Source organism: Oncorhynchus tshawytscha, linkage group LG06 (assembly GCF_018296145.1).
Source record: "Oncorhynchus tshawytscha isolate Ot180627B linkage group LG06, Otsh_v2.0, whole genome shotgun sequence".
NCBI lineage: Eukaryota > Metazoa > Chordata > Actinopteri > Salmoniformes > Salmonidae > Oncorhynchus > Oncorhynchus tshawytscha.
The window spans coordinates 74803964-74829028 of NC_056434.1; the positions used below are offsets into that span (position 1 = coordinate 74803964).

At 42.9% G+C, this 25065-nt stretch overlaps 1 protein-coding gene across 1 annotated transcript in view; it reads left to right on the plus strand.

Moving 5' to 3' along the window:
- Window positions 1-25065, plus strand: part of LOC112253083 (glutamate receptor ionotropic, delta-1-like) — a 358887-nt gene that overhangs the window by 193825 nt on the left and 139997 nt on the right. The window contains exon 3 of the mRNA XM_042323612.1: window positions 20549-20833. Within this exon, the coding sequence (XP_042179546.1) occupies window positions 20549-20833 (285 nt within the window). The remainder of the gene's footprint in view (window positions 1-20548; window positions 20834-25065) is intronic.

The following is a 25065-nucleotide window of genomic DNA, read 5'->3' on the forward strand; positions in this document are numbered from 1 at the left end:
ACAGCCATCTACCATAGCACCCTTTGCTTTATCACAGGTGAGTTTTAATACTGACCACCACATCCTGTATCAAAGGTTTGGCTGGTCCTCATTAAAGTCCCGATGATCACTTCATTATTCACTTTTTGGTAACAAAGCTCTACTACGAAAGCTTCCAACTAACCTAACTTCACTGTTAAAATATAAAAACATGAGATATCAAACCCGTTCACAAGATTGGTTGACTCTTGAGGTTCCTCGGGTCTCCACCAGACTAGGTAAATCCGCTTTTAGCTTTAAAGCAACTCATTGCTGGAACCAACTACAAATGCTATTTATTTTTTTGTTTTACCTTTATTTAACTAGGCAAGTCAGTTAAAACCTCTTGCGACGAGCAATCCCGGGATCGTAATCATAGCCTCAAACGAATTAGCATAATGCAGCGGACATAAATACCCCTAGAAACTTTTCCTATTCATGAAAAGAATTAAATATATTCAAACACAAGCTTAGCCTTTTGTTAACAACACTGTCATCTCAGTTTTTCAAAATATGTGTTACAGCCAACGCTAGACAAGCATTTGTGTAAGTTTATCATGGCATAATGCTATGCTAGGCTCTGCTGGCAGAAGGCAACATTTTCACGAAAATAAGAAAAGCAACCAAATTAAATAATTTACCTTTGAAGAACTTCAGATGCTTTCACTCAGATAGCAAATGTTCCTTTTTTCCAAAAATATTATTTTTGTAGGCGAAATAGCTCCCGTTTGTTCATCATGCTTGGCTGAGAAATCGACCAGAAAATGCTACCACTACAACGCCAAACTTTTTTCAAAATTTGCTCCATAATATCGACAAACACGGCAAACATTGTTTAGGATCCATTCTCAGGGTGTTTTTAACATATATCCATCGAGGCAATTGATTTCTCATAAGAAGCGATTGGAAAAATGGCTACCTCAGTATGTTACGCAAGATTTTCTGAGGGAGACACAATGTGACCACTTGCTATATATGGTCCCTTACGGCTATTCTTCAATGGAAATGCGTAAAAAGACGTCACAATGCTGTAGACACCTTGGGGAATACGTGGAAAACGTAAGCTCATCCGTAGCTCATTCACAGCCATATAAGGAATCATTGGCATGTGGCGGTTTCAAAAAATGCGGCACTTCCTGGTTGGATTTTTATCTGGGTTTTGCCTGTAACATCAGTTCTGTGGGACTCACAGACAATATCTTTGCAGTTTTGGAAATGTCAGAGTGTTTTCTTTCCAAAGATGTCAATTATATGCATAGTTGAGCATCTTTTCGTGACAAAATATCTTGTTTAAAACGGGAACTTTTTTCATCCAAAAATTTTAATAGCGCCCCCTATTGCATAACAAATTCTTATTTTCAATGACGGCCTAGGAACAGTGGGTTAACTGCCTGTTCAGTGGCAGAACGACAGATTTGTACCTTGTCAGTTTGGGGATTTGAACTTGCAACCTTTCGGTTACTAGTCTAACCACTAGGCTACCCTGCCGCCCCAATACAATTGGACGTTCTGGTGCTGCTCGGGCAATTAAATGTAATGATTGGCGACCTTTTTACTGAGGAATGTAATTGTTTGCCTTGAATATTTCTGTTTTACTTGTTTTATATTGTATTCGATTTTTGCATTTTGAAATTGTATATGCAGTGCTCCCTTGTGAAAGGGACCATGGTCTCAACTCCCTGCTTAAATAAAGGTTAAACATTGCATTTTGCATTCAAAAGATCCTACCTTGTCTAGTGTATTTTACAGACAAATTTGCTGTTTCCATTAGTGCCTTCAGAAAGTATTCACACTCTTTGACTTTTTCCACATTTTCTTGTATTATACAGACATAATTTTAAATTGATTAAATGTATATTTCTTGTCATTGGCCTACACGCAATACCCCATCATATCAAAGTGGAATTATGTTTTAGATTTTTTTAAACAAATTAATTAAAAATGAAAAGCTGAAATATCTTGAGTCAATAAGTATTCAACCCCTTTGTTATGGAAAGCCCAAATAAGTTCAGGAGTGAAATGTCCTTAACAAGTCACATAAGTTAAACTAACTTACTCTGTGTGGAATAATAGTGTTTAACATGAGTTTTGAATGACTACCTCATCTCTCTACCGCACATATGCAATTATCTCTATGGTCCCTCATTCGAGCAGTGAATTTCAAACACAAATACCAGGGAGAATCAACCACAAAGACCAGGGAGGCTTTCCAATGCCTCACAAAGAAGGTCACCTATTGGTAGATTGGTCAAAATAAAAATAAAGCAGACATCTAATATCCCTTAAAGCATGGTGAAGATATTAATTACATTTTGGATGGCGTATCAATACACCCAGTCACTACAAAGATAGAGGCGACCTTCCTAACTCAGTTACCGGAGAGGAAGGAAGACAATGGGGACTTTAAAACAGTTGGCTGTGATAGGAGAAAACTGAGGATGGATCAACAGCATTGTAGTTACTTCACAATACTAACCTACATGACAGAGTGAATAGAAAGAAGCCTGTACGGAATAAAAATATTCCAAAACATGCTTCCTGTTTATAAAAAGGCACTAAAGTAAAATTACAAAAACTCTGGCAAAGAAAAACGTTTTGTTCTCAATACAAAGGCATTATGTTTGGGGCAAATCCAACACAACACACCACCACTCTTTATATTTTCAAGCATGGTGGTGGCGGCATCACGTAATGGGTATGCTGGTCATCGGCAAAGACGAGGGAGTTATTTAGGATAAAAAGAAACTGAATAGAGCTAAGCACAGGAAAAATTCTAGAGGTAAACCTGGTTCAGTCTGCTTTCCTACAAACACTGGGAGACCATTCACCTTTCAGCAGGACAATAACCTAAAACACAAGGCCAAACATACACTGGAGTTCCTTACCAAGATGACATTCAATATTCCTGATTGACCTACTGTAGTAGTTTTGATATAAATCGGCTTGGAAATCTAAGGCAAGACTTGAAAATGGCTGTCTAGCAATGATCAACAACCGACTTGACAAAGCTTGAAGAATTTATTTAAAAAGTAATTAGCAAATATTGAACAATCCAGGTGTGGAAACCACTTAGAGACATACCCAGAAAGACTCACATCTGTAATCGCTGCCAAAGGTGATTTTAACATGTATTGACTCAGGGGGTTGAATACTTATGTTATCAAGACATTTGAGTGTTTTATTTTTCATATATTTTTTACAAACATGAGTTTTTCTTCCACTTTGACATAATGGAGTATTTTGTGTATTTAAAAAAAAAATCTATTTTATTCCCACCTTGTAAAACAACAAAATGCGTAAAAAGTAAAAGGGTGCGAATACTTTCACAAGGCACTGTATGATAGCTATATAGTGTCACTGACACGTGCTGTGTAGTATTGCATTTTACCTTCCTGTCTGTCCATGGTTTTCATGATCTTCCATCAGGTTCTCTCTCTTTCGCTCTCCCCTCTTATCCTACTCTGAATCTCTCATATCCCCTCTCTCTCTCTCTCTCTCTCTCTCTCTCTCTCTCTCTCTCTCTCTCGCTCTTTCTCTCTCTCCTTTGTGAGTGAGTGTGATGTGGGTAGACTAACCCACTAGCGAGGCCACTCTCTTCCCACAGGCTCTGTTGTCATTTGGCCTTAAGGTCACTGCCTCGCTAAGGGAACGCTTGCCAACTGAGATCAACTGTATTCATCCATCCACAGGGGAATCCAGAGCTCAAAGCTCCCCTCATTAGCCATGTTTAGGAGACTTTCAGCATGCAGGAAACCTACCATTAAAGACAGCAAAACACTCTCTACAACTTTCCTAGGGTCCTGAAAAGGTTATCAAGTGTTTCACATGCAAAACTTGTCATCTTTGCTCCCGAAAATGGTTTTGTCTAATTTTAGCACTAAACAACTTGCATTGGAACTGATGCATGCAATGTGTAGATGGTCCAACTAGTTACAAAAATATTTGCTGTTAATTTTAAGATACTTTAGATTTACGGTTAATTTTGGAATAGAAAATATTATTGCAAAAGTTTTGAACCATAAGGATTTTTCTCCATTAGGTGTTCTACCCCGTGGTAACTGGAACAACTAAGCCCACATGTAGACTAATTTTGCTTTCAAAGATAATTTTCGAAGTGGTTCCCGATATAGGTCACATATGGTTAAAAGCATTGAGGCTAATCACCATATTACCCGTTGGTTTAAGAGATCTCACGACGGAATTAATACCGTTCTGAACGAATGCAGTGCATCGCCTAGGATCGTGGAGTATTACATATTTAACGGCCTCCATGATAGAGGAGATACCCATTTACCCTCCTTCTCCTCCTCCTCGTCTTCTTTCTCCTCCCACATCCATCTTATTACTTTCAAGCTTCTAACACTCTTTATATTGGCCTAGTGTGGCTAATTGGCCAATCACACGCCACTATAAAGCGGCTTCAGGCAGTGTGGAGACCTCTACATGGGTCCTGCGCTGTGGCAGTCGTGTACGTCCCCTAACAACATTTATCACGTCTGGTACATTCCCCACCTACTTAATTCAGCACTTTCAACTCCTCTTGATGTCCTCCCCCTTAATGTGGGCAGTATACTGTTTCCCTGAGTCATGGTTTCCCACACCATGGTTCTACGTGACTTGTTTAACAGAGAGTAAATACAGTACATCCCTGGAGAAAACTCTGACAGACTAGTTTGGGCAGGTCGATAATGGGAGTATTGTATTCTGGAGGTGGGTTGGTATACCTTAAAAAATGTACCATAGTAATACAATCAACAAAAATACAATGGTTTTGTACTAGCAGTGTGTAGTTAAACATCGCAGTTGTTTAGAATGTATTATCATGATGGTCTGTGTCCCACCATTTTTTGCGTAAAGTGACCAAAAACGTAGTAATTTATGGTACTCGCTCTGCAATGGCAAAGCCTAGGCCTAGTGTACCCTCTCCAACATCTTTAGAGCTTGGTGAAAAACCCATGGTCTTAGTACCCTCTTAAACCTTGGGACCTGGATAGGGTATGGTGATAAGAATGAATGGAATCTGAAATCTTGAACATAATGTTTAAAATAATTAGTTTATCTTGTGCTTTTCGCTTCAATGTCAGTTCGCTCTCTCTCTCATTCAACTGACTAGGCTACACATATAGATTTCTACATTTGTACAAAGGTATTCATATTAATTATCATCTTAACTCATGAATACATTTTCATCATGTCGTTCTCAACATATCCCTAACAACAGCAAGTTACAATGTTTCTCTTTGTTTAGGCTCTCTGTTTCAAGTTTTAATAGTCGTATATATGGGATACGCAAGGTATATATCCCCCAACTAAATGCCTACTTTCAGGTTCCTTCTCCACAATGCAACAACAATAGGAAAAAGTAAAAATAAGAATACGAACATGAAGTAAAATGAATATCTTAGCATAAGTATAATACAAGAAGTCAATCATTTATCATCCAATATTTACACATGTATGGTTGAAGGGGGGGATGGGGGGCAAGTGTATTAATTCAGCAGTACAATAAGAGCAGCAGCTGTGTGCTAAGGTGGTCAGTCCAGTTAAAGTGTTCTGCAGTCTGATGGCTTGATAGAAACGGTCTCTGAGCCTGTTGGCATCAGACCTTATGCTTCGATTACGTCTGCCCGACTAGAAGAGAGAGAACTGCTCGTGGCTGGGGTGTGTGGGGTCCTTGATGATGCTGCGGGTCTTTCTCAGGCACTGTTTCAAATAGATATTCTGGATTAGTGGAAGCACGGTCCCAGTGATGGACTGGGCCATCTTTATCACATGTTGGAGGGCCTTATGGTTGTGGACGGAGCATTCCCGTACCAGGCCGGGATACAACCATGCTCTTGATGGTGCAGCGGTACTATTTGGAGAAGACACGGTGCGGCATGCTGAATTTCTTCACCAGCCTTAGGAAGTAGAGACTCTGTTGCGCCCTCTTGACAAGAGTGGTGGTGTTGTAGGTCCATGACAAGTCCTCGGTGATGTGGATGCCGAGGAACTTGAAACTCATGACTCCCTACAACAGTCTCATTGATGTGGATCGGGGCATGTTCCCTACTCTGTTTCCTGAAGTTAACAATTAACTCCTTTGTTTTGCTGACGTTTAAGGAGAAATTGCTGTCATGACACCACAATGGCAGTTCACTTACCTCCTCCCTATAGGCTGATTCATTGTTGTTGGTTATCAGGCCTACAACCGTGGTGGTGTCATCAACAAACTTGATGATGGAGTTGATGCCGTGCAAAGCCACACATTCGTGGGTGAACAGTACAAGTGTGAACGTTCGTTGGAGTCCTCTGTTGTCATGACTACGACAGGCTAGCGTGACTGGAGCCGATGTTAGTTTCTATGCTAGCTGACTTTGATAAATTTATCAAAACGTAATCAAAAAATAACAGCAATAATATCATTACGTTCTGCTTAACTTGGTGTTTCATATTCTATGTTGAATAACTTGCTTACCATGAAGATCAGGTTCAAAACAATTTTTTTATCTAGTGCTTCTCTCTCATTCAACTGACTCACTGACTAGGCAGGCTAACGAGAGAGTCACTGTAGAGTGACAGGCTAGCGTTAGAGTCACTGTAGAGTGAGAGCGTGAAGCAATCACTAGAGTAAGCGGCTCCCTCGGGCCAAAACAAGCACACCCCTTGACTATAAATACATGAATACAAAATGCCAAAGATTAAGCTACCATATACAATATCTCACATTCTCCCAATCTCCCACATTTCTGGTTGGCAACACAGGGAACCCAGACATAAGCAAAAAACGTGACTATTAATACAGAAAGTATCACCCCTTTATGTCAGCAACTTGTTTTATTTTTATGTGACGTTACAGACAAACTAGGACCAACAATAGTAGCCTAATGCCTCTGACCTTCTTAGGAACTTGCCCATACTGGCATATAAATGAAAAATATATAATACCAACCAACCTCTTTTGACCTTTGGGGGTTTATTTATTTGATGCATTATACTGCTATTGTACCATGCTACCATTTATCATAATTGTGCTTTACCATGGTAGTATAATGCAGGTTAAAACCATGATTATTCCATGATCCACATCTATACTATTGTATTAATGACGCAACACCATAGTATTATTTAGGTGCAAGGCAGTACGATCATACTTCAAGGCTAAAACCATGGTACATTTCCATGATTCAGATCAGTACCGTGGTATATATGATGCCATACCATAGTAATATTTAGGTACAATGGTAGTACCATCATACTTCAAGGCTAAAACCATGATGCATTTCCATGATTCAGACTATAACATGGTATAAGTGAAAGTACCATAGTAGTACCATGGTACATTTTTGTAAGGGATAGTACCCGTAGCAGGGTGCAGAGTAGAGATGGTGATAAGGTGCAGGGGGATGTGTCTGACAGTCACATTAGCAGATGGAGAGTGATTCACTGAGCTGCACCTGTCAGCATTTGACCCAAACAGGGCAAGATGTGGAGCCCAGCCCCAGACTAAAACGCTCAGAACCTCTCAACCATGATTGATAAGTGGGAATTAAAATCTCTCCTTGAGGGAGGGACAGTTTTCTTACTTTTCCTCTAAAATCCATATGTTCTAAAGCAGGGTGTGGTAGCATACTGTAGTAACATAACTACCTAGAATCCTGATGGCAGGTTCTCATGCAGTTTGAGAGGCCGTGTTCAGACATGTGGTTGTGCAACGGTGTGCTATGTTTGGCTACTTTAACAATGCTACTGTAATTCGTCAAGCTCACAACAGCCCAGAGGAATTAGTGTGAATATTAGCAAGTGACGAATCGTCTTTTAATTGATTGACCAGATGAATTATTGTCTGTCTGCACAAACTGATGGTTTGTTGTGAGTGTGTGGGTGGCAACAGTTTGTGATTGATAGAACACATTGAATCAGAGGGCAGAGATGGGTTCTCTGTTTTTTTCTGATTAATTTTCTTTTAAGATGTTTATCTTAACGGGCAGGGTGTAACAGCTGTTGGAAGGAGTGGAGGACCAAGGTGCAGCGTGGTACATGTTCATGCTTTTATTTAGAACTGAATAACAAAGCAGACACAAAAACAGAAAACAACTACCCACAAGACCCATATGGGAAAAAGCTACCTAAGTATGGTTCTCAATCAGAGACAACGATAGACAGCTGCCTCTGATTGAGAACCACACGACTAAACAACAAAGAAATACAAAACATAGAAACTGAACATAGAATGCCCAGCCTAGTCACACCCTGGCCTAACCAAAATAGAGAATAAAAGCCTCTCTATGGCCAGGGCATGACACAGGGGCGTATCTTCAGATTTTGGTGTGTTTGATAGCAAGCCTTTAAAATCAACCATATGGTTTTTACAGACACTGTCATAACCAGAAACTATCACATTTCACAGATTAACCACTGTCAAAAGGAGTGAATGATCAGAGAAGATTTGGATTGAATACCTACTGAAGTATACTGGTGGAAATCTATGGAATTATCGAATGTGTATTGTCTAATTGTAATTGGTTATGTGTATTCCTTCCATTGAATAACCAATGCATCAGAAGATATTTGCAAATCAGATTGGTTTCTGTTTACTGTTAGGATCATGGGCAAATGTGGAATACGTGTGGCTGGTGTTGTAATCTGTTAATCTGTCTCTTTGGTGATGTCACAATATATACCTATAATTATTTCGGTCTACATTCTGCCTGTTTTACAGCTAGCTTACCAGTGTTACACAATGAATGGTGTTAGTACTTCTGCAGTCACTGATTATCTTAGCAATGGCTTCCCCTTTGAATCATCTGTGTTGAGTTCACAGAGAAAGACACTAAATGAGATCATCTCAATTGCAGTGTTAAATTCTTACGACAGCCCCAATTTATTTAATTTCACCACAGCAGTGTGGTGCATTAGCTCTGTTCTGCTATGTTACAATGACGACTGTACACATGCACGATAATCTCATTCATTGCAATGGATTGCTCTGCAGAAAATGTATGTCATTAGTAGCATACCAAACTGATACTCAGCACTCTATTGTCCCTCTAATCACTCTGACATCAATGCAAATGTAATTGAAAATCAAATCAAACACTTTATGAGAGCCCCATCTTGTGCAACTTTTCTATAGGCTACAGGCCCATGAAAACAGTGATGGCCTCTATTAAAAAGAGGAAGATCCCATCAGCATTCTAGGCCTACTAAATGTATTTCTCAACTTTCCTAATATTTAGCAAATCTTAAGCACATTGCTTATCTTTTACAACAGGAGTATAGCCTACCTGGCTGGAATGAAAAAGAACCACAGGAAAAGCGTCCTCCATTCACCATTTAAGTGCAGAGATGACATATTTCTTCCCCTGTTTCGAGACAGGTGCATGATAATGGTTCATTCTAAATCTAAATGAATTCCACACATATATTATTTAGTATACTGTATGTAAAGACAAAATTAAATCAAGAATAGTCTGATGGGTGACAATATTAGCCTATCACTTGTGAATGATATATTATCACTTGTGAATGATGCCCAGCTTAAGGCAAGAAACAACGCCTTTTTTTGTGACTTTTTAAAATCATAGTTCCACACCTCATGTAGTCTAGCCCATAGGTCTATATGTTTTGATAAGGTTTGTATCACAACTAAAGTGGCCAAATAAATTCTTAAAATTAAGCACATTAATCCACTTTACAAGGTGTGTAGAGCCTAACTGGCATACATACTGTATGCAGCGCGTGACTTTCAACTTGGGTTAAGAACATTTTCACCATAAAAATGCCTTTATAATAAAAGCATTATATGCATAATCCCATTTGTTGTCACTTTTGATACTGGTGTTTTCTTGCATTGCTGTGCTTATAATGTGAAGAAATAGCCTAATAAGAAAGAAACGTCCCTTTTTCAGGACCATGTCTTTCAAAGATAATTCGTAAAAATCAGAATAACTTTACAGATCTACATTGTAAAGGGTTTAGACACTGTTTCTCATGCTTGTTCAATGAACCATAAACAATTAATAAACATGCACATGTGGAACGGTCGTTGAGACACTAACAGCTTACAGACGGTAGGCAATTAAGGTCACAGTTATTAAAACTTAGGACACTAAAGAGGTCTTTCTACTGACTCTGAAAAACACAAAAAGAAAGCTGGCCAGGGTCCCTGCTCATCTGTGTGAACGTGCCTAAGGCATGCTGCAAGGAGGCATGAGGACTGCAGATGTGGCCAGGGCAATAAATTGCAATGTCCGTACTGTGAGACGCCTAAGACAGCGCTACAGGGAGACAGGATGGACAGCTGATCGTCCTCGCAGTGGCAGACCACGTGTTACAACACCTGCACATGATCGGTACATCCGAACATCACACCTGCGGGACAGGTACAGGATGGCAACAACAACTGCCCGAGTTACACCAGGAACACACAATCCCATCATCAGTGCTCAGACTGTCCGCAATAGGCTGAGAGAGGCTGGACTGAGGGCTTGTAGGCCTGTTGTAAGGCAGGTCCACACCAGACATCACCAGCAACAACGTCACCTATGGGCACAAACCCACCGTTGCTGGACCAGACAGGACTGGCAAAAAGTGCTCTTCACTGATGGCGAGCAGTTTTGTCTCACCAGGGGTAATGGTCGGATTCACGTTTTTCGCTGAAGGAATGAGCGTTACACCGAGGCCTGTACTCTGGAGCGGGATCGATTTGGAGGTGGAGGGTCCGTCATGGTCTGGGGCGGTGTGTCACAGCATCGTCGGACTGAGCTTGTTGTCATTGCAGGCAATCTCAATGCTGTGCATTACAGGGAAGACATCCTCCTCCCTCATGTGATACCCTTCCTGCAGGCTCATCCTGACATGATCCTCCAGCATGACAATGCCACCAGCCATACTGCTCGTTCTGTGTGTGATTTCCTGCACGACAGGAATGTCAGTGTTCTGCCATGGCCAGCCCAGATCTCAATCCCATTGAGCACGCCTGGGACCTGTTGGATCGGAGGGTGAGGGCTAGGGCCATTCCCACCAGAATTGTCTGGGTACTTGCAGTGCCTTGGTGGAAGAGTGGGGTAACATCTCACTGCAAGAACTGGCAAATCTGGTGCAGTCCATGAGGAGGAGATGCACTGCAGTACTTAATGCAGCTGGTGGCCACACCAGATACTGATTGTTACTTTATATTTTGACCTCCCCTTTGTTCAGGGACATTTCTGTTTTCACATGTCTGTGGAACTTGTTCAGTTTATGTCTCAGTTGTTGAGTCTTGTCATGTTCACACAAATATTTACACATGTTAATTTTGCTGAAAATAAACACAATTGACAGTGAGAGGACGTTTCTTTTTTTTGCTGAATTTAGTTTATCAACATTTTCAGCTAAACTTTCGGAACTTTTGCATCAAGCGTATTGCGGGAAACATTTTTTTTTATGCTAGTGGTTGTATTCATTTGGAATATTTATTTCTAGGTCAACTTTTGTACTATGGGGGATAGTAGATTGAGATAAGCTAGTGCTTTTGCTGTTCATTAGGCCTACTCCTCTTGTTGGCTGACTAAAAGTAAATGTGGACAGTAATTCCAGTATGTTCAATATGCACCTCAGAATTGGATAAGGACCCGCACTGTTGCTTCCCTGATGTGTATGTCTTCACTTGTAGTCTGTGACAAAGACACGATGACGTGAGGGAGAGCCATGTGAGTGAGATGAGAGGTGCTTCGGAGCAGGCAGCACTCAGGGAGAAGGGCTGCAAAAGGCATGGATTTGTTTAGGTTGTTTTATGGCCACACAAAGGGAATGCCGCCGGGAAATTCAAGGCATTATCAAATGCTTCTCAAATTATGAATGAGAGACCGACAAAGTGTGTGCAGCCTGCGCAAAAAGAAAGCAGAGCTCATGCCTTCAAGCAACTTTTTTCAAATCATCATTAGTCGCATCTTGCAGCCTTACAATGAATTAAAAATCAAAACATATAGCCCAGCTAGTGTACCTGTCTAAAATAAAAATAGGTTTATTGTGAAGGTGTAGGCTATATTACATGGTTATATTAGACTTTTTGAAATGTAGATGTTCCAAAGGTCTGTATCAGTGGCTTGTAGTGGATGTCAGGAGATGCTAAATGTGTTTATGTTAATTAACTGTCAATTACCTTGAGACCAAAAGTTATTTGCTTGACAATCACCGGCTGACAAAATATTGTCCATCGCCACAGTCCTACTAATGACATGCACTGTGTTTATTAGGTGTGTTTGAAATTCACCCCCACACACAAATGCATTATTGCTTTTTTGACGGTTAAGGTTTTCTACCCATGCTGAAAACATCTTGCCATAGTACTTAAAACAGGGATGGGTATCTTTGATGGAGGTGGGCGCCACAAAAAATCTGAAACTCATCATGGGGGGGCCGCAGTGGCTCGTGGGTCTGCGTTCCCACATCCATACCCACACATATAGTCCGCGCTCAAGTTTTGGGGGCTATAAGCTAAATTCTAAGTTTTAGAGTTAATTCCCAAGAATTCTACACATTTTCAGTTTACAGCTAATTTCCTGCCATTTCCTGCCATTCTACACATTTTGCCATAGGATGGAGAGAACTGTTTGCAGTTTTTAATGTGACACCTGACTGAGAGTGACTAGCAAAATCAATGGGGCCCCCCGGTCGGTAATTCAACCATGATTACTACAAGTTGAGATAGCTGGCCGCAAGACTAACTTACAATTTAAACAATGTTAGCTGACATGGGAAAATTGAGAGACTGTCAGTGACTGACATAAGAAGAGAAAAACTGCTGATGCACAACCAAATTTCAAAATTGCACCTTGTGTATTCTACTATTCTAACTCTCAACAGTAAGTTGAAACCCTGACCGAGTTCCGGAATAAGGCCTGCAGTTGAACGGACTTGAAGAGTCAGATACTCGCGGCATATGAATGACAGGGTCGTCCACCCTAGTGAGAACATTTAGGAGTCATTATTCCATCATTATCATCCTTGCCAGTGCCTCTGAAGACCTCTGAATGTTAGAGAGAGGCTTGTCTGTAATGTGACTGAAATATTTGTATAGCCTTTATTCCAGGAGAAAATGAACACAGCATCTTCTTTTTACACTGACCCTTACAGAAAAAACACATCATTTCACATGTGGAAAATCGAATTTTGGAACACTTCCAAATCAAATGTTATTTGTCACCTGTGCCGAACACAACCTTACAGCGAAATGCTTACTTACTAACCCTTAACCAACAATGCAATTTTAAGAAAAATAAGTGTTAAGAAATTATTTACTAAATCAAATCAAATTTATTTATATAGCCCTTCTTACATCAGCTGATATCTCAAAGTGCTGTACAGAAACCCAGCCTAAAACCCCAAACAGCAAGCAATGCAGGTGTAGAAGCACGGTGGCTTGGAAAAACTCCCTAGAAAGACCAAAACCTAGGAAGAAACCTAGAGAAGAACCAGGCTATGAGGGGTGGCCAGTCCTCTTCTGGCTGTGCCGGGTGGAGATTATAACAGAACATGGCCAAGATGTTGAAATGTTCATAAATGACCAGCATGGTCAAATAATAATAATCACAGTAGTTGTCGAGGGTGCAACAAGTCAGCACCTCAGGAGTAAATGTCAGTTGGCTTTTCATAGCCGATCATTAAGAGTATCTCTACCGCCCCTGCTGTCTCTAGAGAGTTGAAAACAGCAGGTCTGGGACAGATAACACGTCCGGTGAACAGGTCAGGGTTCCATAGCCGCAGGCAGAACAGTTTCTAAAATAAACTGAAGTAAAAAAATAACTAATAATTAAAGAGCTGACTCCACACTCCAAGACTGCTTCCATCACGTGGACTGGGAGATGTTTCGTATTGCGTCAGACAACAACATTGACGAATACGCTGATTCGGTGTGCGAGTTCATTAGAACGTTGTGTTGAAGATGTCGTTCCCATAGCAACGATTAAAACATTCCCTAACCAGAAACCGTGGATTGATGGCAGCATTCGTGTGAAACTGAAGGCGCGAACCACTGCTTTTAATCAGGGCAAGGTGTCTGGTAACATGACTGAATACAAACAGTGCAGCTATTCCCTCCGCAAGGCTATCAAACAAGCTAAGCGCCAGTACAGAGGCAAAGTAGAATCTCAATTCAACGGCTCAGACACAAGAGGCATGTGGCAGGGTCTACAGTCAATCACGGACTACAGGAAGAAACCCAGCCCAGTCACGGACCAGGATGTCTTGCTCCCAGGCAGACTAAATAACTTTTTGCCCGCTTTGAGGACAATACAGTGCCACTGACACGGCCTGCAACGAAAACATGCGGTCTCTCCTTCACTGCAGCCGAAGTGAGTAAGACATTTAAACGTGTTAACCCTCGCAAGGCTGCAGGCCCAGACGGCATCCCCAGCCGCGCCCTCAGAGCATGCGCAGACCAGCTGGCCGGTGTGTTTACGGACATATTCAATCAATCCCTATACCAGTCTGCTGTTCCCACATGCTTCAAGAGGGCCACCATTGTTCCTGTTCCCAAGAAAGCTAAGGTAACTGAGCTAAACGACTACCGCCCCGTAGCACTCACATCCGTCATCATGAAGTGCTTTGAGAGACTAGTCAAGGACCATATCACCTCCACCCTACCTGACACCCTAGACCCACTCCAATTTGCTTACCGCCCAAATAGGTCCACAGACGATGCAATCTCAACCACACTGCACACTGCCCTAACCCATCTGGACAAGAGGAATACCTATGTGAGAATGCTGTTCATCGACTACAGCTCGGCATTCAACACCATAGTACCCTCCAAGCTCGTCATCAAGCTCGAGACCCTGGGTCTCGACCCCGCCCTGTGCAACTGGGTAGTGGACTTCCTGACGGGCCGCCCCCAGGTGGTGAGGGTAGACAACAACATCTCCTCCCCGCTGATCCTCAACACTGGGGCCGCACAAGGGTGCGTTCTGAGCCCTCTCCTGTACTCCCTGTTCACCCACGACTGCGTGGCCACGCACGCCTCCAACTCAATCATCAAGTTTGCGGACGACACAACAGTGGTAGGCTTGATTACCAACAACGACGAGACGGCCTACAGGGAGGAGGTGAGGGCCCTCGGAGTGTGGTGTCAGGAAAATAACCTCACACTCAACGTCAACAAAACTAAGGAGATGATTGTGGACTTCAGGAAACAGCAGAGGGAACACCCCCCATCCACATCGATGGAACAGTAGTGGAGAGGGTAGCAAGTTTTAAGTTCCTCGGCATACACATCACAGACAAACTGAATTGGTCCACTCACACAGACAGCATCATGAGGAAGGCGCAGCAGCGCCTCTTCAACCTCAGGAGGCTGAAGAAATTCGGCTTGTCACCAAAAGCACTCACAAACTTCTACAGATGCACAATCGAGAGCATCCTGGCGGGCTGTATCACCGCCTGGTATGGCAACTGCACCGCCCTCAACCGTAAGGCTCTCCAGAGGTTAGTGAGGTCTGCACAACGCATCACCGGGAGCAAACTACCTGCCCTCCAGGACACCTACACCACCCGATGCTACAGGAAGGCCATAAAGATCATCAAGGACATCAACCACCCGAGCCACTGCCTGTTCACCCCGCTGTCATCCAGAAGGCGAGGTCAGTACAGGTGCATCAAAGCTGGGACCGAGAGACTGAAAAACAGCTTCTATCTCAAGGCCATCAGACTGTTAAACAGCCACCACTAACATTGAGTGGCTACTGCCAACACACTGTCAATGACACTGACTCTACTCCAGCCACTTTAATAATGGGAATTGATGGGAAATGATGTAAATATATCACTAGCCACTTTAAACAATGCTACCTTATATAATGTTACTTACCCTACATTATTCATCTCATAAGCATACGTAGATAATGTACTCTATATCATCGACTGCATCCTTATGTAATACATGTATCACTAGCCACTTTAACTATGCCACTTGGTTTACTTACTCATCTCATATGTATATACTGTACTCGATATCATCTACTGTATCTTGCCTATGCTGCTCTGTATCATCACTCATTCATATATCCTTATGTACATATTCTTTATCCCCTTACACTGTGTATAAGACAGTAGTTTTTTGGAATTGTTAGTTAGATTACTTGTTCGTTATTACTGCATTGTCGGAACTAGAAGCACAAGCATTTCGCTACACTCGCATTAACATCTGCTAACCATGTGTATGTGACAAATAAAATTTGATTTGATTTGATTTGAAGAGCAACAATAAAGGAACAGTAACAAGGTTATATACAGGGGGTACCGGTACAGAGCCAATGTGCAGGGGGCACAGGTTAGTCAATGTAAAAAAAAAAGTACCTTTATTTAACTAGGCAAGTCAGTTAAGAACAAATTCTTATTTTCAGGCTAGGAATAGTGGGTTAACTGCCTGTTGAGGGGCAGAACAACAGATTTGTACATTGTCAGCTCAGGGATTTGAACTTGCAACCTTCTGGTTACTGGTCCAACGCTGTAACCACTAGGCTACCCTGCCACCTCACGTAAGGTAATATGTACAGTACATCTAGGTAAAGTGACTTATGCATAGATAATAAAAAGATAGTAGCAGCAGTGTAAAAAGGGGGTGGGGTGGGGGTGGGGGAGGGGGGTAGCCATTTGATAAGCCATTTAAAAGTCCGGGTAGCCATTTGATAAGCTGTTCAGAAGTCTTATGGCTGGGGGTAGAAGCTGTTAAGAAGCCTTTTGGACCTAGACTTGGCTCTTGCTGTGCAGTAGCAGAGAGAACAATCTATGACTAGGCTGGAGTCTTTGGTAATTTTTAGGGCTTTCCTCTGACACTGCCTGGTATATAGGTCCTGGGTGGCAGAAACCTTGGCCCTAGTGATGTACTGGGCCATACACACTACCCTCTGTAGTGCCTTGCGGTCAGAGGCCGAGCAGTTGCCATACCAGGTTGTGATGCAACCAGTCAGGATGCTCTCGAAGGTGCAGCTGTATAACTTTTTTTTGGACCATGATAGTTCTTTGGTAATGTGGACACCAAGGAACTTGAAACTCTCAACCTGCTCCACTACAGCCCCGTCGATGAGAATGGGGATGTGCTTGGCCCTCCTTTTCCTGTAGTCCACGATCATTGTCTTGATCATGTTGAGGGAGAGGTTGTTATCCTGGCACCACAGTGCCAGGTCTCTGACCTCCTCCCTATAGGCTGTCTCATCATTATCGGTGATCAGGCCTACCACTGTTTTGTCATCTGCAAACTTAATGATGGTGTTGGAGTCGTGCTTGGCCATGCATTCATGGGTGAACAGGAGGCACAGGAGGGGACTGAGCACGCACCGTTGAGGGGCCCCGTGTTGAGGATCAGCGTGACAGATGTGTTGTTACCATTACCACCTTGGGGTGACCCGTCAGGAAGTCCAGGATCCAGTTGCAGAGGGAGGTGTCCCAGGGTCCTTAGCTTAGTGATATTTTGAGGGCGCTATGGAGTTGAACGCTGAGCTGAAGTCAATGAATAGCATTCTCACGTAGGTGTTCCTTTTGTCCAGGTGGGAAAGGGCAGTGTGGAGTGCAATAGAGATTGCATCATCTGTGGATCTGTTGGGGTGGTATGCAAATTGGAGTGGGTCAATCAAAAGTAATTGTATTTGTCACATGTGCCGAATATACCATGAAATGCTTAATTCCAAGCCCTTAACCAACAACGCAGTTCAAGAAATAGAGTTAAGAAAATGTTTACTAAATAAACTATTGAGTCAATGTGCGGGGGTAAACTTTAGTCGAGGTAATTTGTACATGTAGGTAGGGGTAAAGTGATTCTTGTCTACAGCTGCTCAATAGGTGCCCTTCTGTGCGATGCATTAGAAAACCTCTCTGGTCTTTGTGGTTGAATCTGTTTTTGAAATTCACTGCTTGACTGAGGGACCTTACACATAATTGTATGTGTGGGGTACAGAGATAAAGTAGTCATTCAAAAATGATATTAAACACGATTATTGCACACAGAGTCCATGCATGTGACAAATACAATTTGATTTTACATTCTAATAATTAACTGCAATTAATGTAGAAAAGTAATTGACTTAAATGTTTTGTACTTTCTGTGCTGTAATTTCAACCACTGACTTCCTCTACTAAACTGTCCAACTGAACTTGTGATTGCCAAGCCAGTGGGGAGTACAAAGGGACTTTGAGCTGCTGAGGGTTCAGGTCATGGGTGATTCATTCGAATGTGAAGGTGCCTCTGGGAAAATAGGGCCCTCAATCCCCTAAATGCCTCCAAGGAGCTTGTTTGGTAGTCAAGTCCATCTCTCCCTCTCTCATAAATTTCTCTGTTTCCCCCATTTCCTTCTCTCACCCTCCTGCTGTTTTTGGTCCTGTCATTTCAAGAATTTCCATTTATATCTCCCCGATTGTCTCTCTCTCCCCTCACTCTCTCTTTCTCTCTCTTCCTCCTCTATTTTCAACCCCTCATCATGCTCTTTAGTTGCCCCAGTGCTCCTGATTTACAATGGCTTAATGTAGTCCTGTGCTGGGAGTCGGCAGATAAATGTCCCATTTGTCACATTAATAGTCCCTCCACGCCTGCATCCTAGTATGACTCCATCCACAGTCGCCCCCTTCCTCATCCTATGCCCCCCCATCCTTGTATGCTGCTTGGCGGATCAGAGCAACATTGCTATAGCTGATCTTCCTGATTTCTGATGCATTTTTTGTCCAGCTATAGTTTCTTTCTCCCTTTTGTCATGCATAACCACACTCCGTGCTCCATAGTCATTCGTCATTGTTTAACCTTCTGTATTGTTCTAGGTGACTGGTCTTTGTGCATTGTAATGCTTTTGTTTTGGATTTCACGTCATTATGAGCATGCGAGTCTCTCTAAACATTTCAAAGAGATTACACTTAATTGGGTGATTTTTAACAAACAGTGGGCACACATTTAATTACTGTTGCATTCCATTAGCGCTTTGTTTGTGCCCAGATAAAGGATAAAAAGAGGCCTGTTGACTATATGACAAATGTTGACTTCAATTCCAAATGTGGTGATCATGTTTTTCGTGTTCAAATAAGATTAGTAGTAGAGGATTATATTTGGTATGTATAGATTGTAACTCTACACAGATACGGCTCTACCAATAGCCACAAATAAAGCTCCTCATTTCTCTAGTCTGGAATTTGCTGCAGAAGTTTTAGATTGCACAGAATATTTTCTGGTGATACTAGACTCTGAAATTCAGTGTAAAATCTGCCTGCAAGGGAGAGGAATGGTTAGTTGACCGGACAGCTATTTATACATTTTATGGGGGCAGAGAGCAGTACCTTTACTCATGAAATGATCAGGTGCACTGACTATACTCATTGATGCAAGACAAGTATTCATTAACCCAAGACCTGGTTGACTGAAAGTTTCCTGCCTTATTAAGACTGAATGAGAGTCCCCTGTTAATTAGACTTATACCTTAGGTGTCTCCTTTGAGTTTATGTGTGTAGGTGAGAGTGTGAGATTGTGTGAAGTTTGGAAGATCTACAGCTCCTACACTCTAACCAAACTTCTTCAACTTATGACAGTACATTTTATTTTATATTTTAACAAAGACATCCACTTGTATACTTGGCAGCCAGCAGCTTTCAAGCACTGGTAAATGTACATTTTATATGTTTTAATGCCTCCAAGCTAATTTACAACCCTTACAACTAGCACAATACATCATAACAATTCATAACCAGACACTCACTGACAGATGTGCAACATTCATAAAATATTTACTACTACTTATAATGGGCAGCTTATCAGGGTAAATTTGAAGGCATAGATGTTAAGACTCTGTATAAATATTTTACTCTACTCTCAGTAATTTGTCCCAACAGACAACTTGAACTTTTTTTAAAGATCTTACTGAGATTTTCTCCAAAGCGCACACACATAAACAAACAGCAGGAGGAAGTGGTGGCTGGACTAACTATGTCAGAAACTACAAGTATTACAAAAATGGATTTGTATGTTAATCTGGGTGACACAGATTTCAGGGATGACATGTTTCTGTGGTGGTGGGGGTGAGGGGGTGCAAAAGGGAAAGAGGGATTTATTACTTAACTTGCTGTAGTACTTGTGAATTGTTTTGGTGATATTAAAGGGATGTTTTGTTTACTTTTCTACAGGCCCTAACTGCCCTTTCATCCATCCTCTTCCTGTTGTCCCAATGCCCATGGCTGTATGTGCCCTCAGTTCCTTCCCTGCCCATACCCTGGCCTGCTCTACTTTTCTCTGCCCATGTCCTGCCTTGCCCTACTGGGTCCTACCCTACCAATGTCCTGCACTGCTGAGCCCTATCCTGACCTGCCCTTTAACTGCGGCCCCTGCACCTCACATAATTTCTGAAGCCATAAGTCCCTTCTAAATTCCCTTCTCCAGCAGTTTGATCTTCAGGGGGCATTTTATTATTTGTTTGTTATTTCTACAAACAGAGCGCACTACTTTCATTTGACTAGTACTGGTTCCACGTGCTCTATGCTGTCTAATTGGATTGTCTGAAGTTTGTCTCATCATGTCCCTCTCATCCTTGTCCCTCTTTAGCCTGTGAGCTGATGAACCAGGGCATACTGGCACTGGTAACATCTACAGGCTGTGCATCCGCCAACGCCCTCCAGTCCTTGACCGACGCCATGCACATACCCCACCTGTTTATTCAGAGAAACGGCCAGGGCACGCCTCGCACCGCCTGCCACCTCAACCCAAGTCCTGACGGGGAGAGCTACACCCTGGCTGCCCGCCCGCCTGTACGACTCAACGACGTCATGCTCACCCTGGTCACTGAGCTGCGTTGGCAGAAGTTCATCATCTTCTATGATGCTGACTATGGTGAGTGGGGGAAAGGGGTGGGGTATAGGGTGAGTGGGGGAAAGGGGTGGGGTATAGGGTGAGTGGGGGAGAGGGGTGGAGTATAGGGTGAGTGGGGAAAGGGGTAGGGTATAGGGTGAGTGGGGGAAAGGGATGGTATATAGGGTGAGTGGGGGAAAGGGGTAGGGTATAGGGTGAGTGGGGGAGAGGGGTGGAGTACATGGTGAGTGGGGGAAAGGGGTGGTGTATAGGGTGAGTGGGGGAAAGGGGTGGTATATAGGGTGAGTGGAGGAAAGGGGTGGTGTATAGGGTGAGTGGGGGAAAGGGGTGGAGTATAGAGTGAGTGGGGGAGAGGGGTGGTGTATAAGGGGAGTGGGGGAGAGGGGTGGAGTATAGGGTGAGTGGGGGAAAGGGGTAGGGTATAGGGTGAGTGGGGGAGAGGGGTAGGGTATAGGGTGAGTGGGGGAGAGGGGTGGAGTATAGGGTGAGTGGGGAAAGGGGTAGGGTATAGGGTGAGTGGGGGAAAGGGATGGTATATAGGGTGAGTGGGGGAAAGGGGTAGGGTATAGGGTGAGTGGGGGAGAGGGGTGGAGTACATGGTGAGTGGGGGAAAGGGGTGGTGTATAGGGTGAGTGGGGGAAAGGGGTGGAGTATAGAGTGAGTGGGGGAAAGGGGTAGGGTATAGGGTGAGTGGGGGAGAGGGGTGGAGTATAGAGTGAGTGGGGGAAAGGGGTAGGGTATAGGGTGAGTGGGGAGAGGTGTGGAGTATAGGGTGAGTGGGTGTGAGAGGTGGGGTATAGGGTGAGTAGAGGGTTGTGTGACCATTACAGTTTTTATTTTTTGTATGTGTGACCTTCTAAAAACCAGTTCTCCAATGGGGAAGGCCAGTACAACATTAAGGATGAGGATGGTGATGACCATAACCCCAGTAGCCAACTAGCAGTTTGTTTTTTTCCCTTAATATGATATTGTTGTTTTGGACAATGCACAAAGCTGATAAATATTTGAAGGAAGAGTAAATAAAAATATTTACTGCTACTTATAATGGAAAGTTTATTATGGTAAATTCGAAGCCATAGATGTTAAGACTCTGTAATTCATCCCAACAGACATCTTTAACTTTTTAAAAAAAGATCTTACTGAGATTTTCTCCAAAGCACACACACATAAACAAACAGCAGGAGGAAGTGGTGGCTGGACCAACTATGTCAGAAACTACAAGTATTATAAAAGTTGATTTGTATGTGGAGGGCCACTACGATATTAATGATGAAGATGATGATGATAACCGTGGTAGCCAACTAGCAGTAATCAATAGGAGACATTTTTTTCTCCCTTAAACTATATTGTTCTTTTGGACAATGCACAAAGCTGATAAATATTTAAAGGGATAGTGCGACATTATTTACACTAAACAAAAATAAAAACGCAACATGCAACAATTTCAAAGATTTTACTGAGTTACAGTTCATATAAGGAAATCAGTCAATTTAAATTAATTCAATTAATCTATGGATTTCACATGACTGGGAATACAGATATGCATGTTATGGTAGGGGCGTGGATCAGAAAACCAGTCAGTATCTGGTGTGACTACCATTTACCTCATCCAGTGCGACACATCTCCTTCACATATTCAGCTAGCGGGATATACACTGCACTGGCAAGATAGAACAGCACACTCCGGTAAGACGAGGGGGGGCGGTCTGTGCATATTTGTAAATGACGACTGGTGCACGAAATCTATGGAGGTCTCTAGATTTTGCTCGCTTGATGTAGAGTATATTGTGATAAATTGCAGGCAACACTACTTGCCTAGAGAGTTTTCAGCTCTACTTTTTGTGGCTGTTTATTTAAAACCACAGACAGATGCTGGCACTAAGACTGCACTCAGTCAGCTGTATAAGGAAATAAGCAAACAGGAAACCACTCACCCAGAGGTGGTGCTCCTAGTGGCCGGAGACGTTAATGCAGGGAAAATTAAATCAGTTCTACCAAATTACTATCAACATGTTAAATGTGCAACTAGAGGGAAAAGAATTCTAGATCACATGTTCTCCACAAACAGGGACCATAGTCCCTGTGCCCGAGAACACAAAGGCAACCTGCCTAAATGACTACAGACCAGTAGCACTCACGTCCGTAGCTATGAAGTGATTTGAAAGGTTGGTAGTGGCTCACATCAACACCATTATCACAGAAACCCTAGACACACTCCAATTTGCAATCTGCCCAAACAGATCCACAGTCGATGCTGTGGATCTCTAATCTCTATTGCACTCTACACTTCCCTTTCCCACCTGGACAAAAAGAACACATATGTGAGAATGCTATTCATAGACTACAGCTCAGCGTTCAACACCATAGTACCCTCAAGTTCATCACTAAGCTAAGGATCCTGGGACTAAATACCTCCCTCTGCAATAGGATCCTGGACTTCTTGACGGGCCGCCCCCAGGTGGTGAGGGTAGGTAGCAACACATCTGCCACGCTGATCCTCAACACTGGAGCTCCCCAGGGGTGCGTGCTCAGTCCCCTCCTGTACTGCCTGTTCACCCACGACCAGGCACGACTCCAACACCATCTTTAAGTTTGCAGACAACACAACAGTGGTAGGCCTGATCACCGACAACGAATGACAAGACAGCCTATAGGGAGAAAGGTCAGAGACCTGCCCGGGTGGTGCCAGAATAACAACCTATCCCTCAACGTAACCAAGACTAAGGAGATGATTTTGGACTACAGGAAAAGGAGGACCAAGCACACCCCCATTCTCATCGACGGGGCTGTAGTGGAGCAGGTTGAGAGATTCAAGTTCCTTAGTGTTCATATCAACAACAAACTAGAATGGTCCAAACACACCAAGACAGTCGTGAAGATGGCACGACAAAGCCTATATCCCCTCAGGAAACTAAAAATATTTGGCATGGATCCTGAGATCCTCAAAAGGTTCTACAGCTGCAACATTGGTTGCATCACTGCCTGGTACGGCAATTGCTCGGCTTCCGACCGCAAGGCGCTACAGAGGGTAGTGCGTATGGCCCAGTACATCACTGGGGCTAAGCTGCCTGCCATCCAGGACCTCTACACCAGACGGTGTCGGAGAAAGGCCCTAAAAATGGTCAAAGACCCCAGCCACCCCAGTCATGGACTGTTCTCTCTACTACCACATGGCAAGCAGTACCAGAGTGCCAAGTCTAGGACAAAAGGTTTCTCAACAGTTTTTACCCCCAAGCCATATGACTCCTGAACAGGTAATCTAATGGCTACCCGGACCCCTCTTTTTACCCTGCTGCTACTCTCTGTTTATCATATATTCATAGTCACTTTAACTATAAATTAATGTACATACTACCTCAATTGGGCCGACCAACCAGTGCTCCCACACATTGGCTAAACGGCTATCTGCATTTTGTCCTGTCACCCACCACCCGCCAACCACTCTTTTACGCTACTGCTACTCTCTGTTCATCATATATGCAACCATATCTACATGAACATACTACCTCAATCAGCCTGACTAACCGGTGTCTGTATGTAGCCTCGCCACTTTTATAGCCTTTTTACTGTTGTTTTATTTCTTTACTTACCTATTGTTCACCTAATACCTTTATTGCACAATTGGTTAGAGCCTGTAAGTAAGTATTTCACTTCAAGGTCTACAGCTCTTGTATTCAGCGCTCGTGACAAATAAACTTTGATTTGATTTGATCAGACTGTTGATTGTGGCCTGTGGGGTGTTGTCTCACTCCTCTTCAATGGCTGTGCCAAGTTGCTGGATATTGGCGGGAACTGGAACAAGCTGTCATACACATCCATCTAGAGCATCCCAAACATTCTCAATTGGTGATATGTCTGGTGAGTATGCAGCCATGAGAGAACTGGCACATTTTCAGCTTCCAGGAATTGTGTACAGATCCTTGTGACATGGAGCTGTGCATTATTATGCTGAAACGAGGTGATGGCACGACAATGGGCCTCAGGATCTCTTCACGCTATCACTGTGTATTCAAATTGCCATCGATAAAATGCTATTGTGTTTGTTGTCCGTAGATGATGCCTGCCCATACCATAACCCAACTGCCACCATGGAGCACCCAGCAAACTGCTTGTCATACGACGCCATACACGCTGTATGCCTTACACATATGCCCGGTACAGTTGAAAATGTGAAGAGCACACTTCTCAAGCATGCCAGTGGCCATCGAAGGGGAGCATTTGCCCACTGAAGTGGGTTTCCACACCAAATTGCA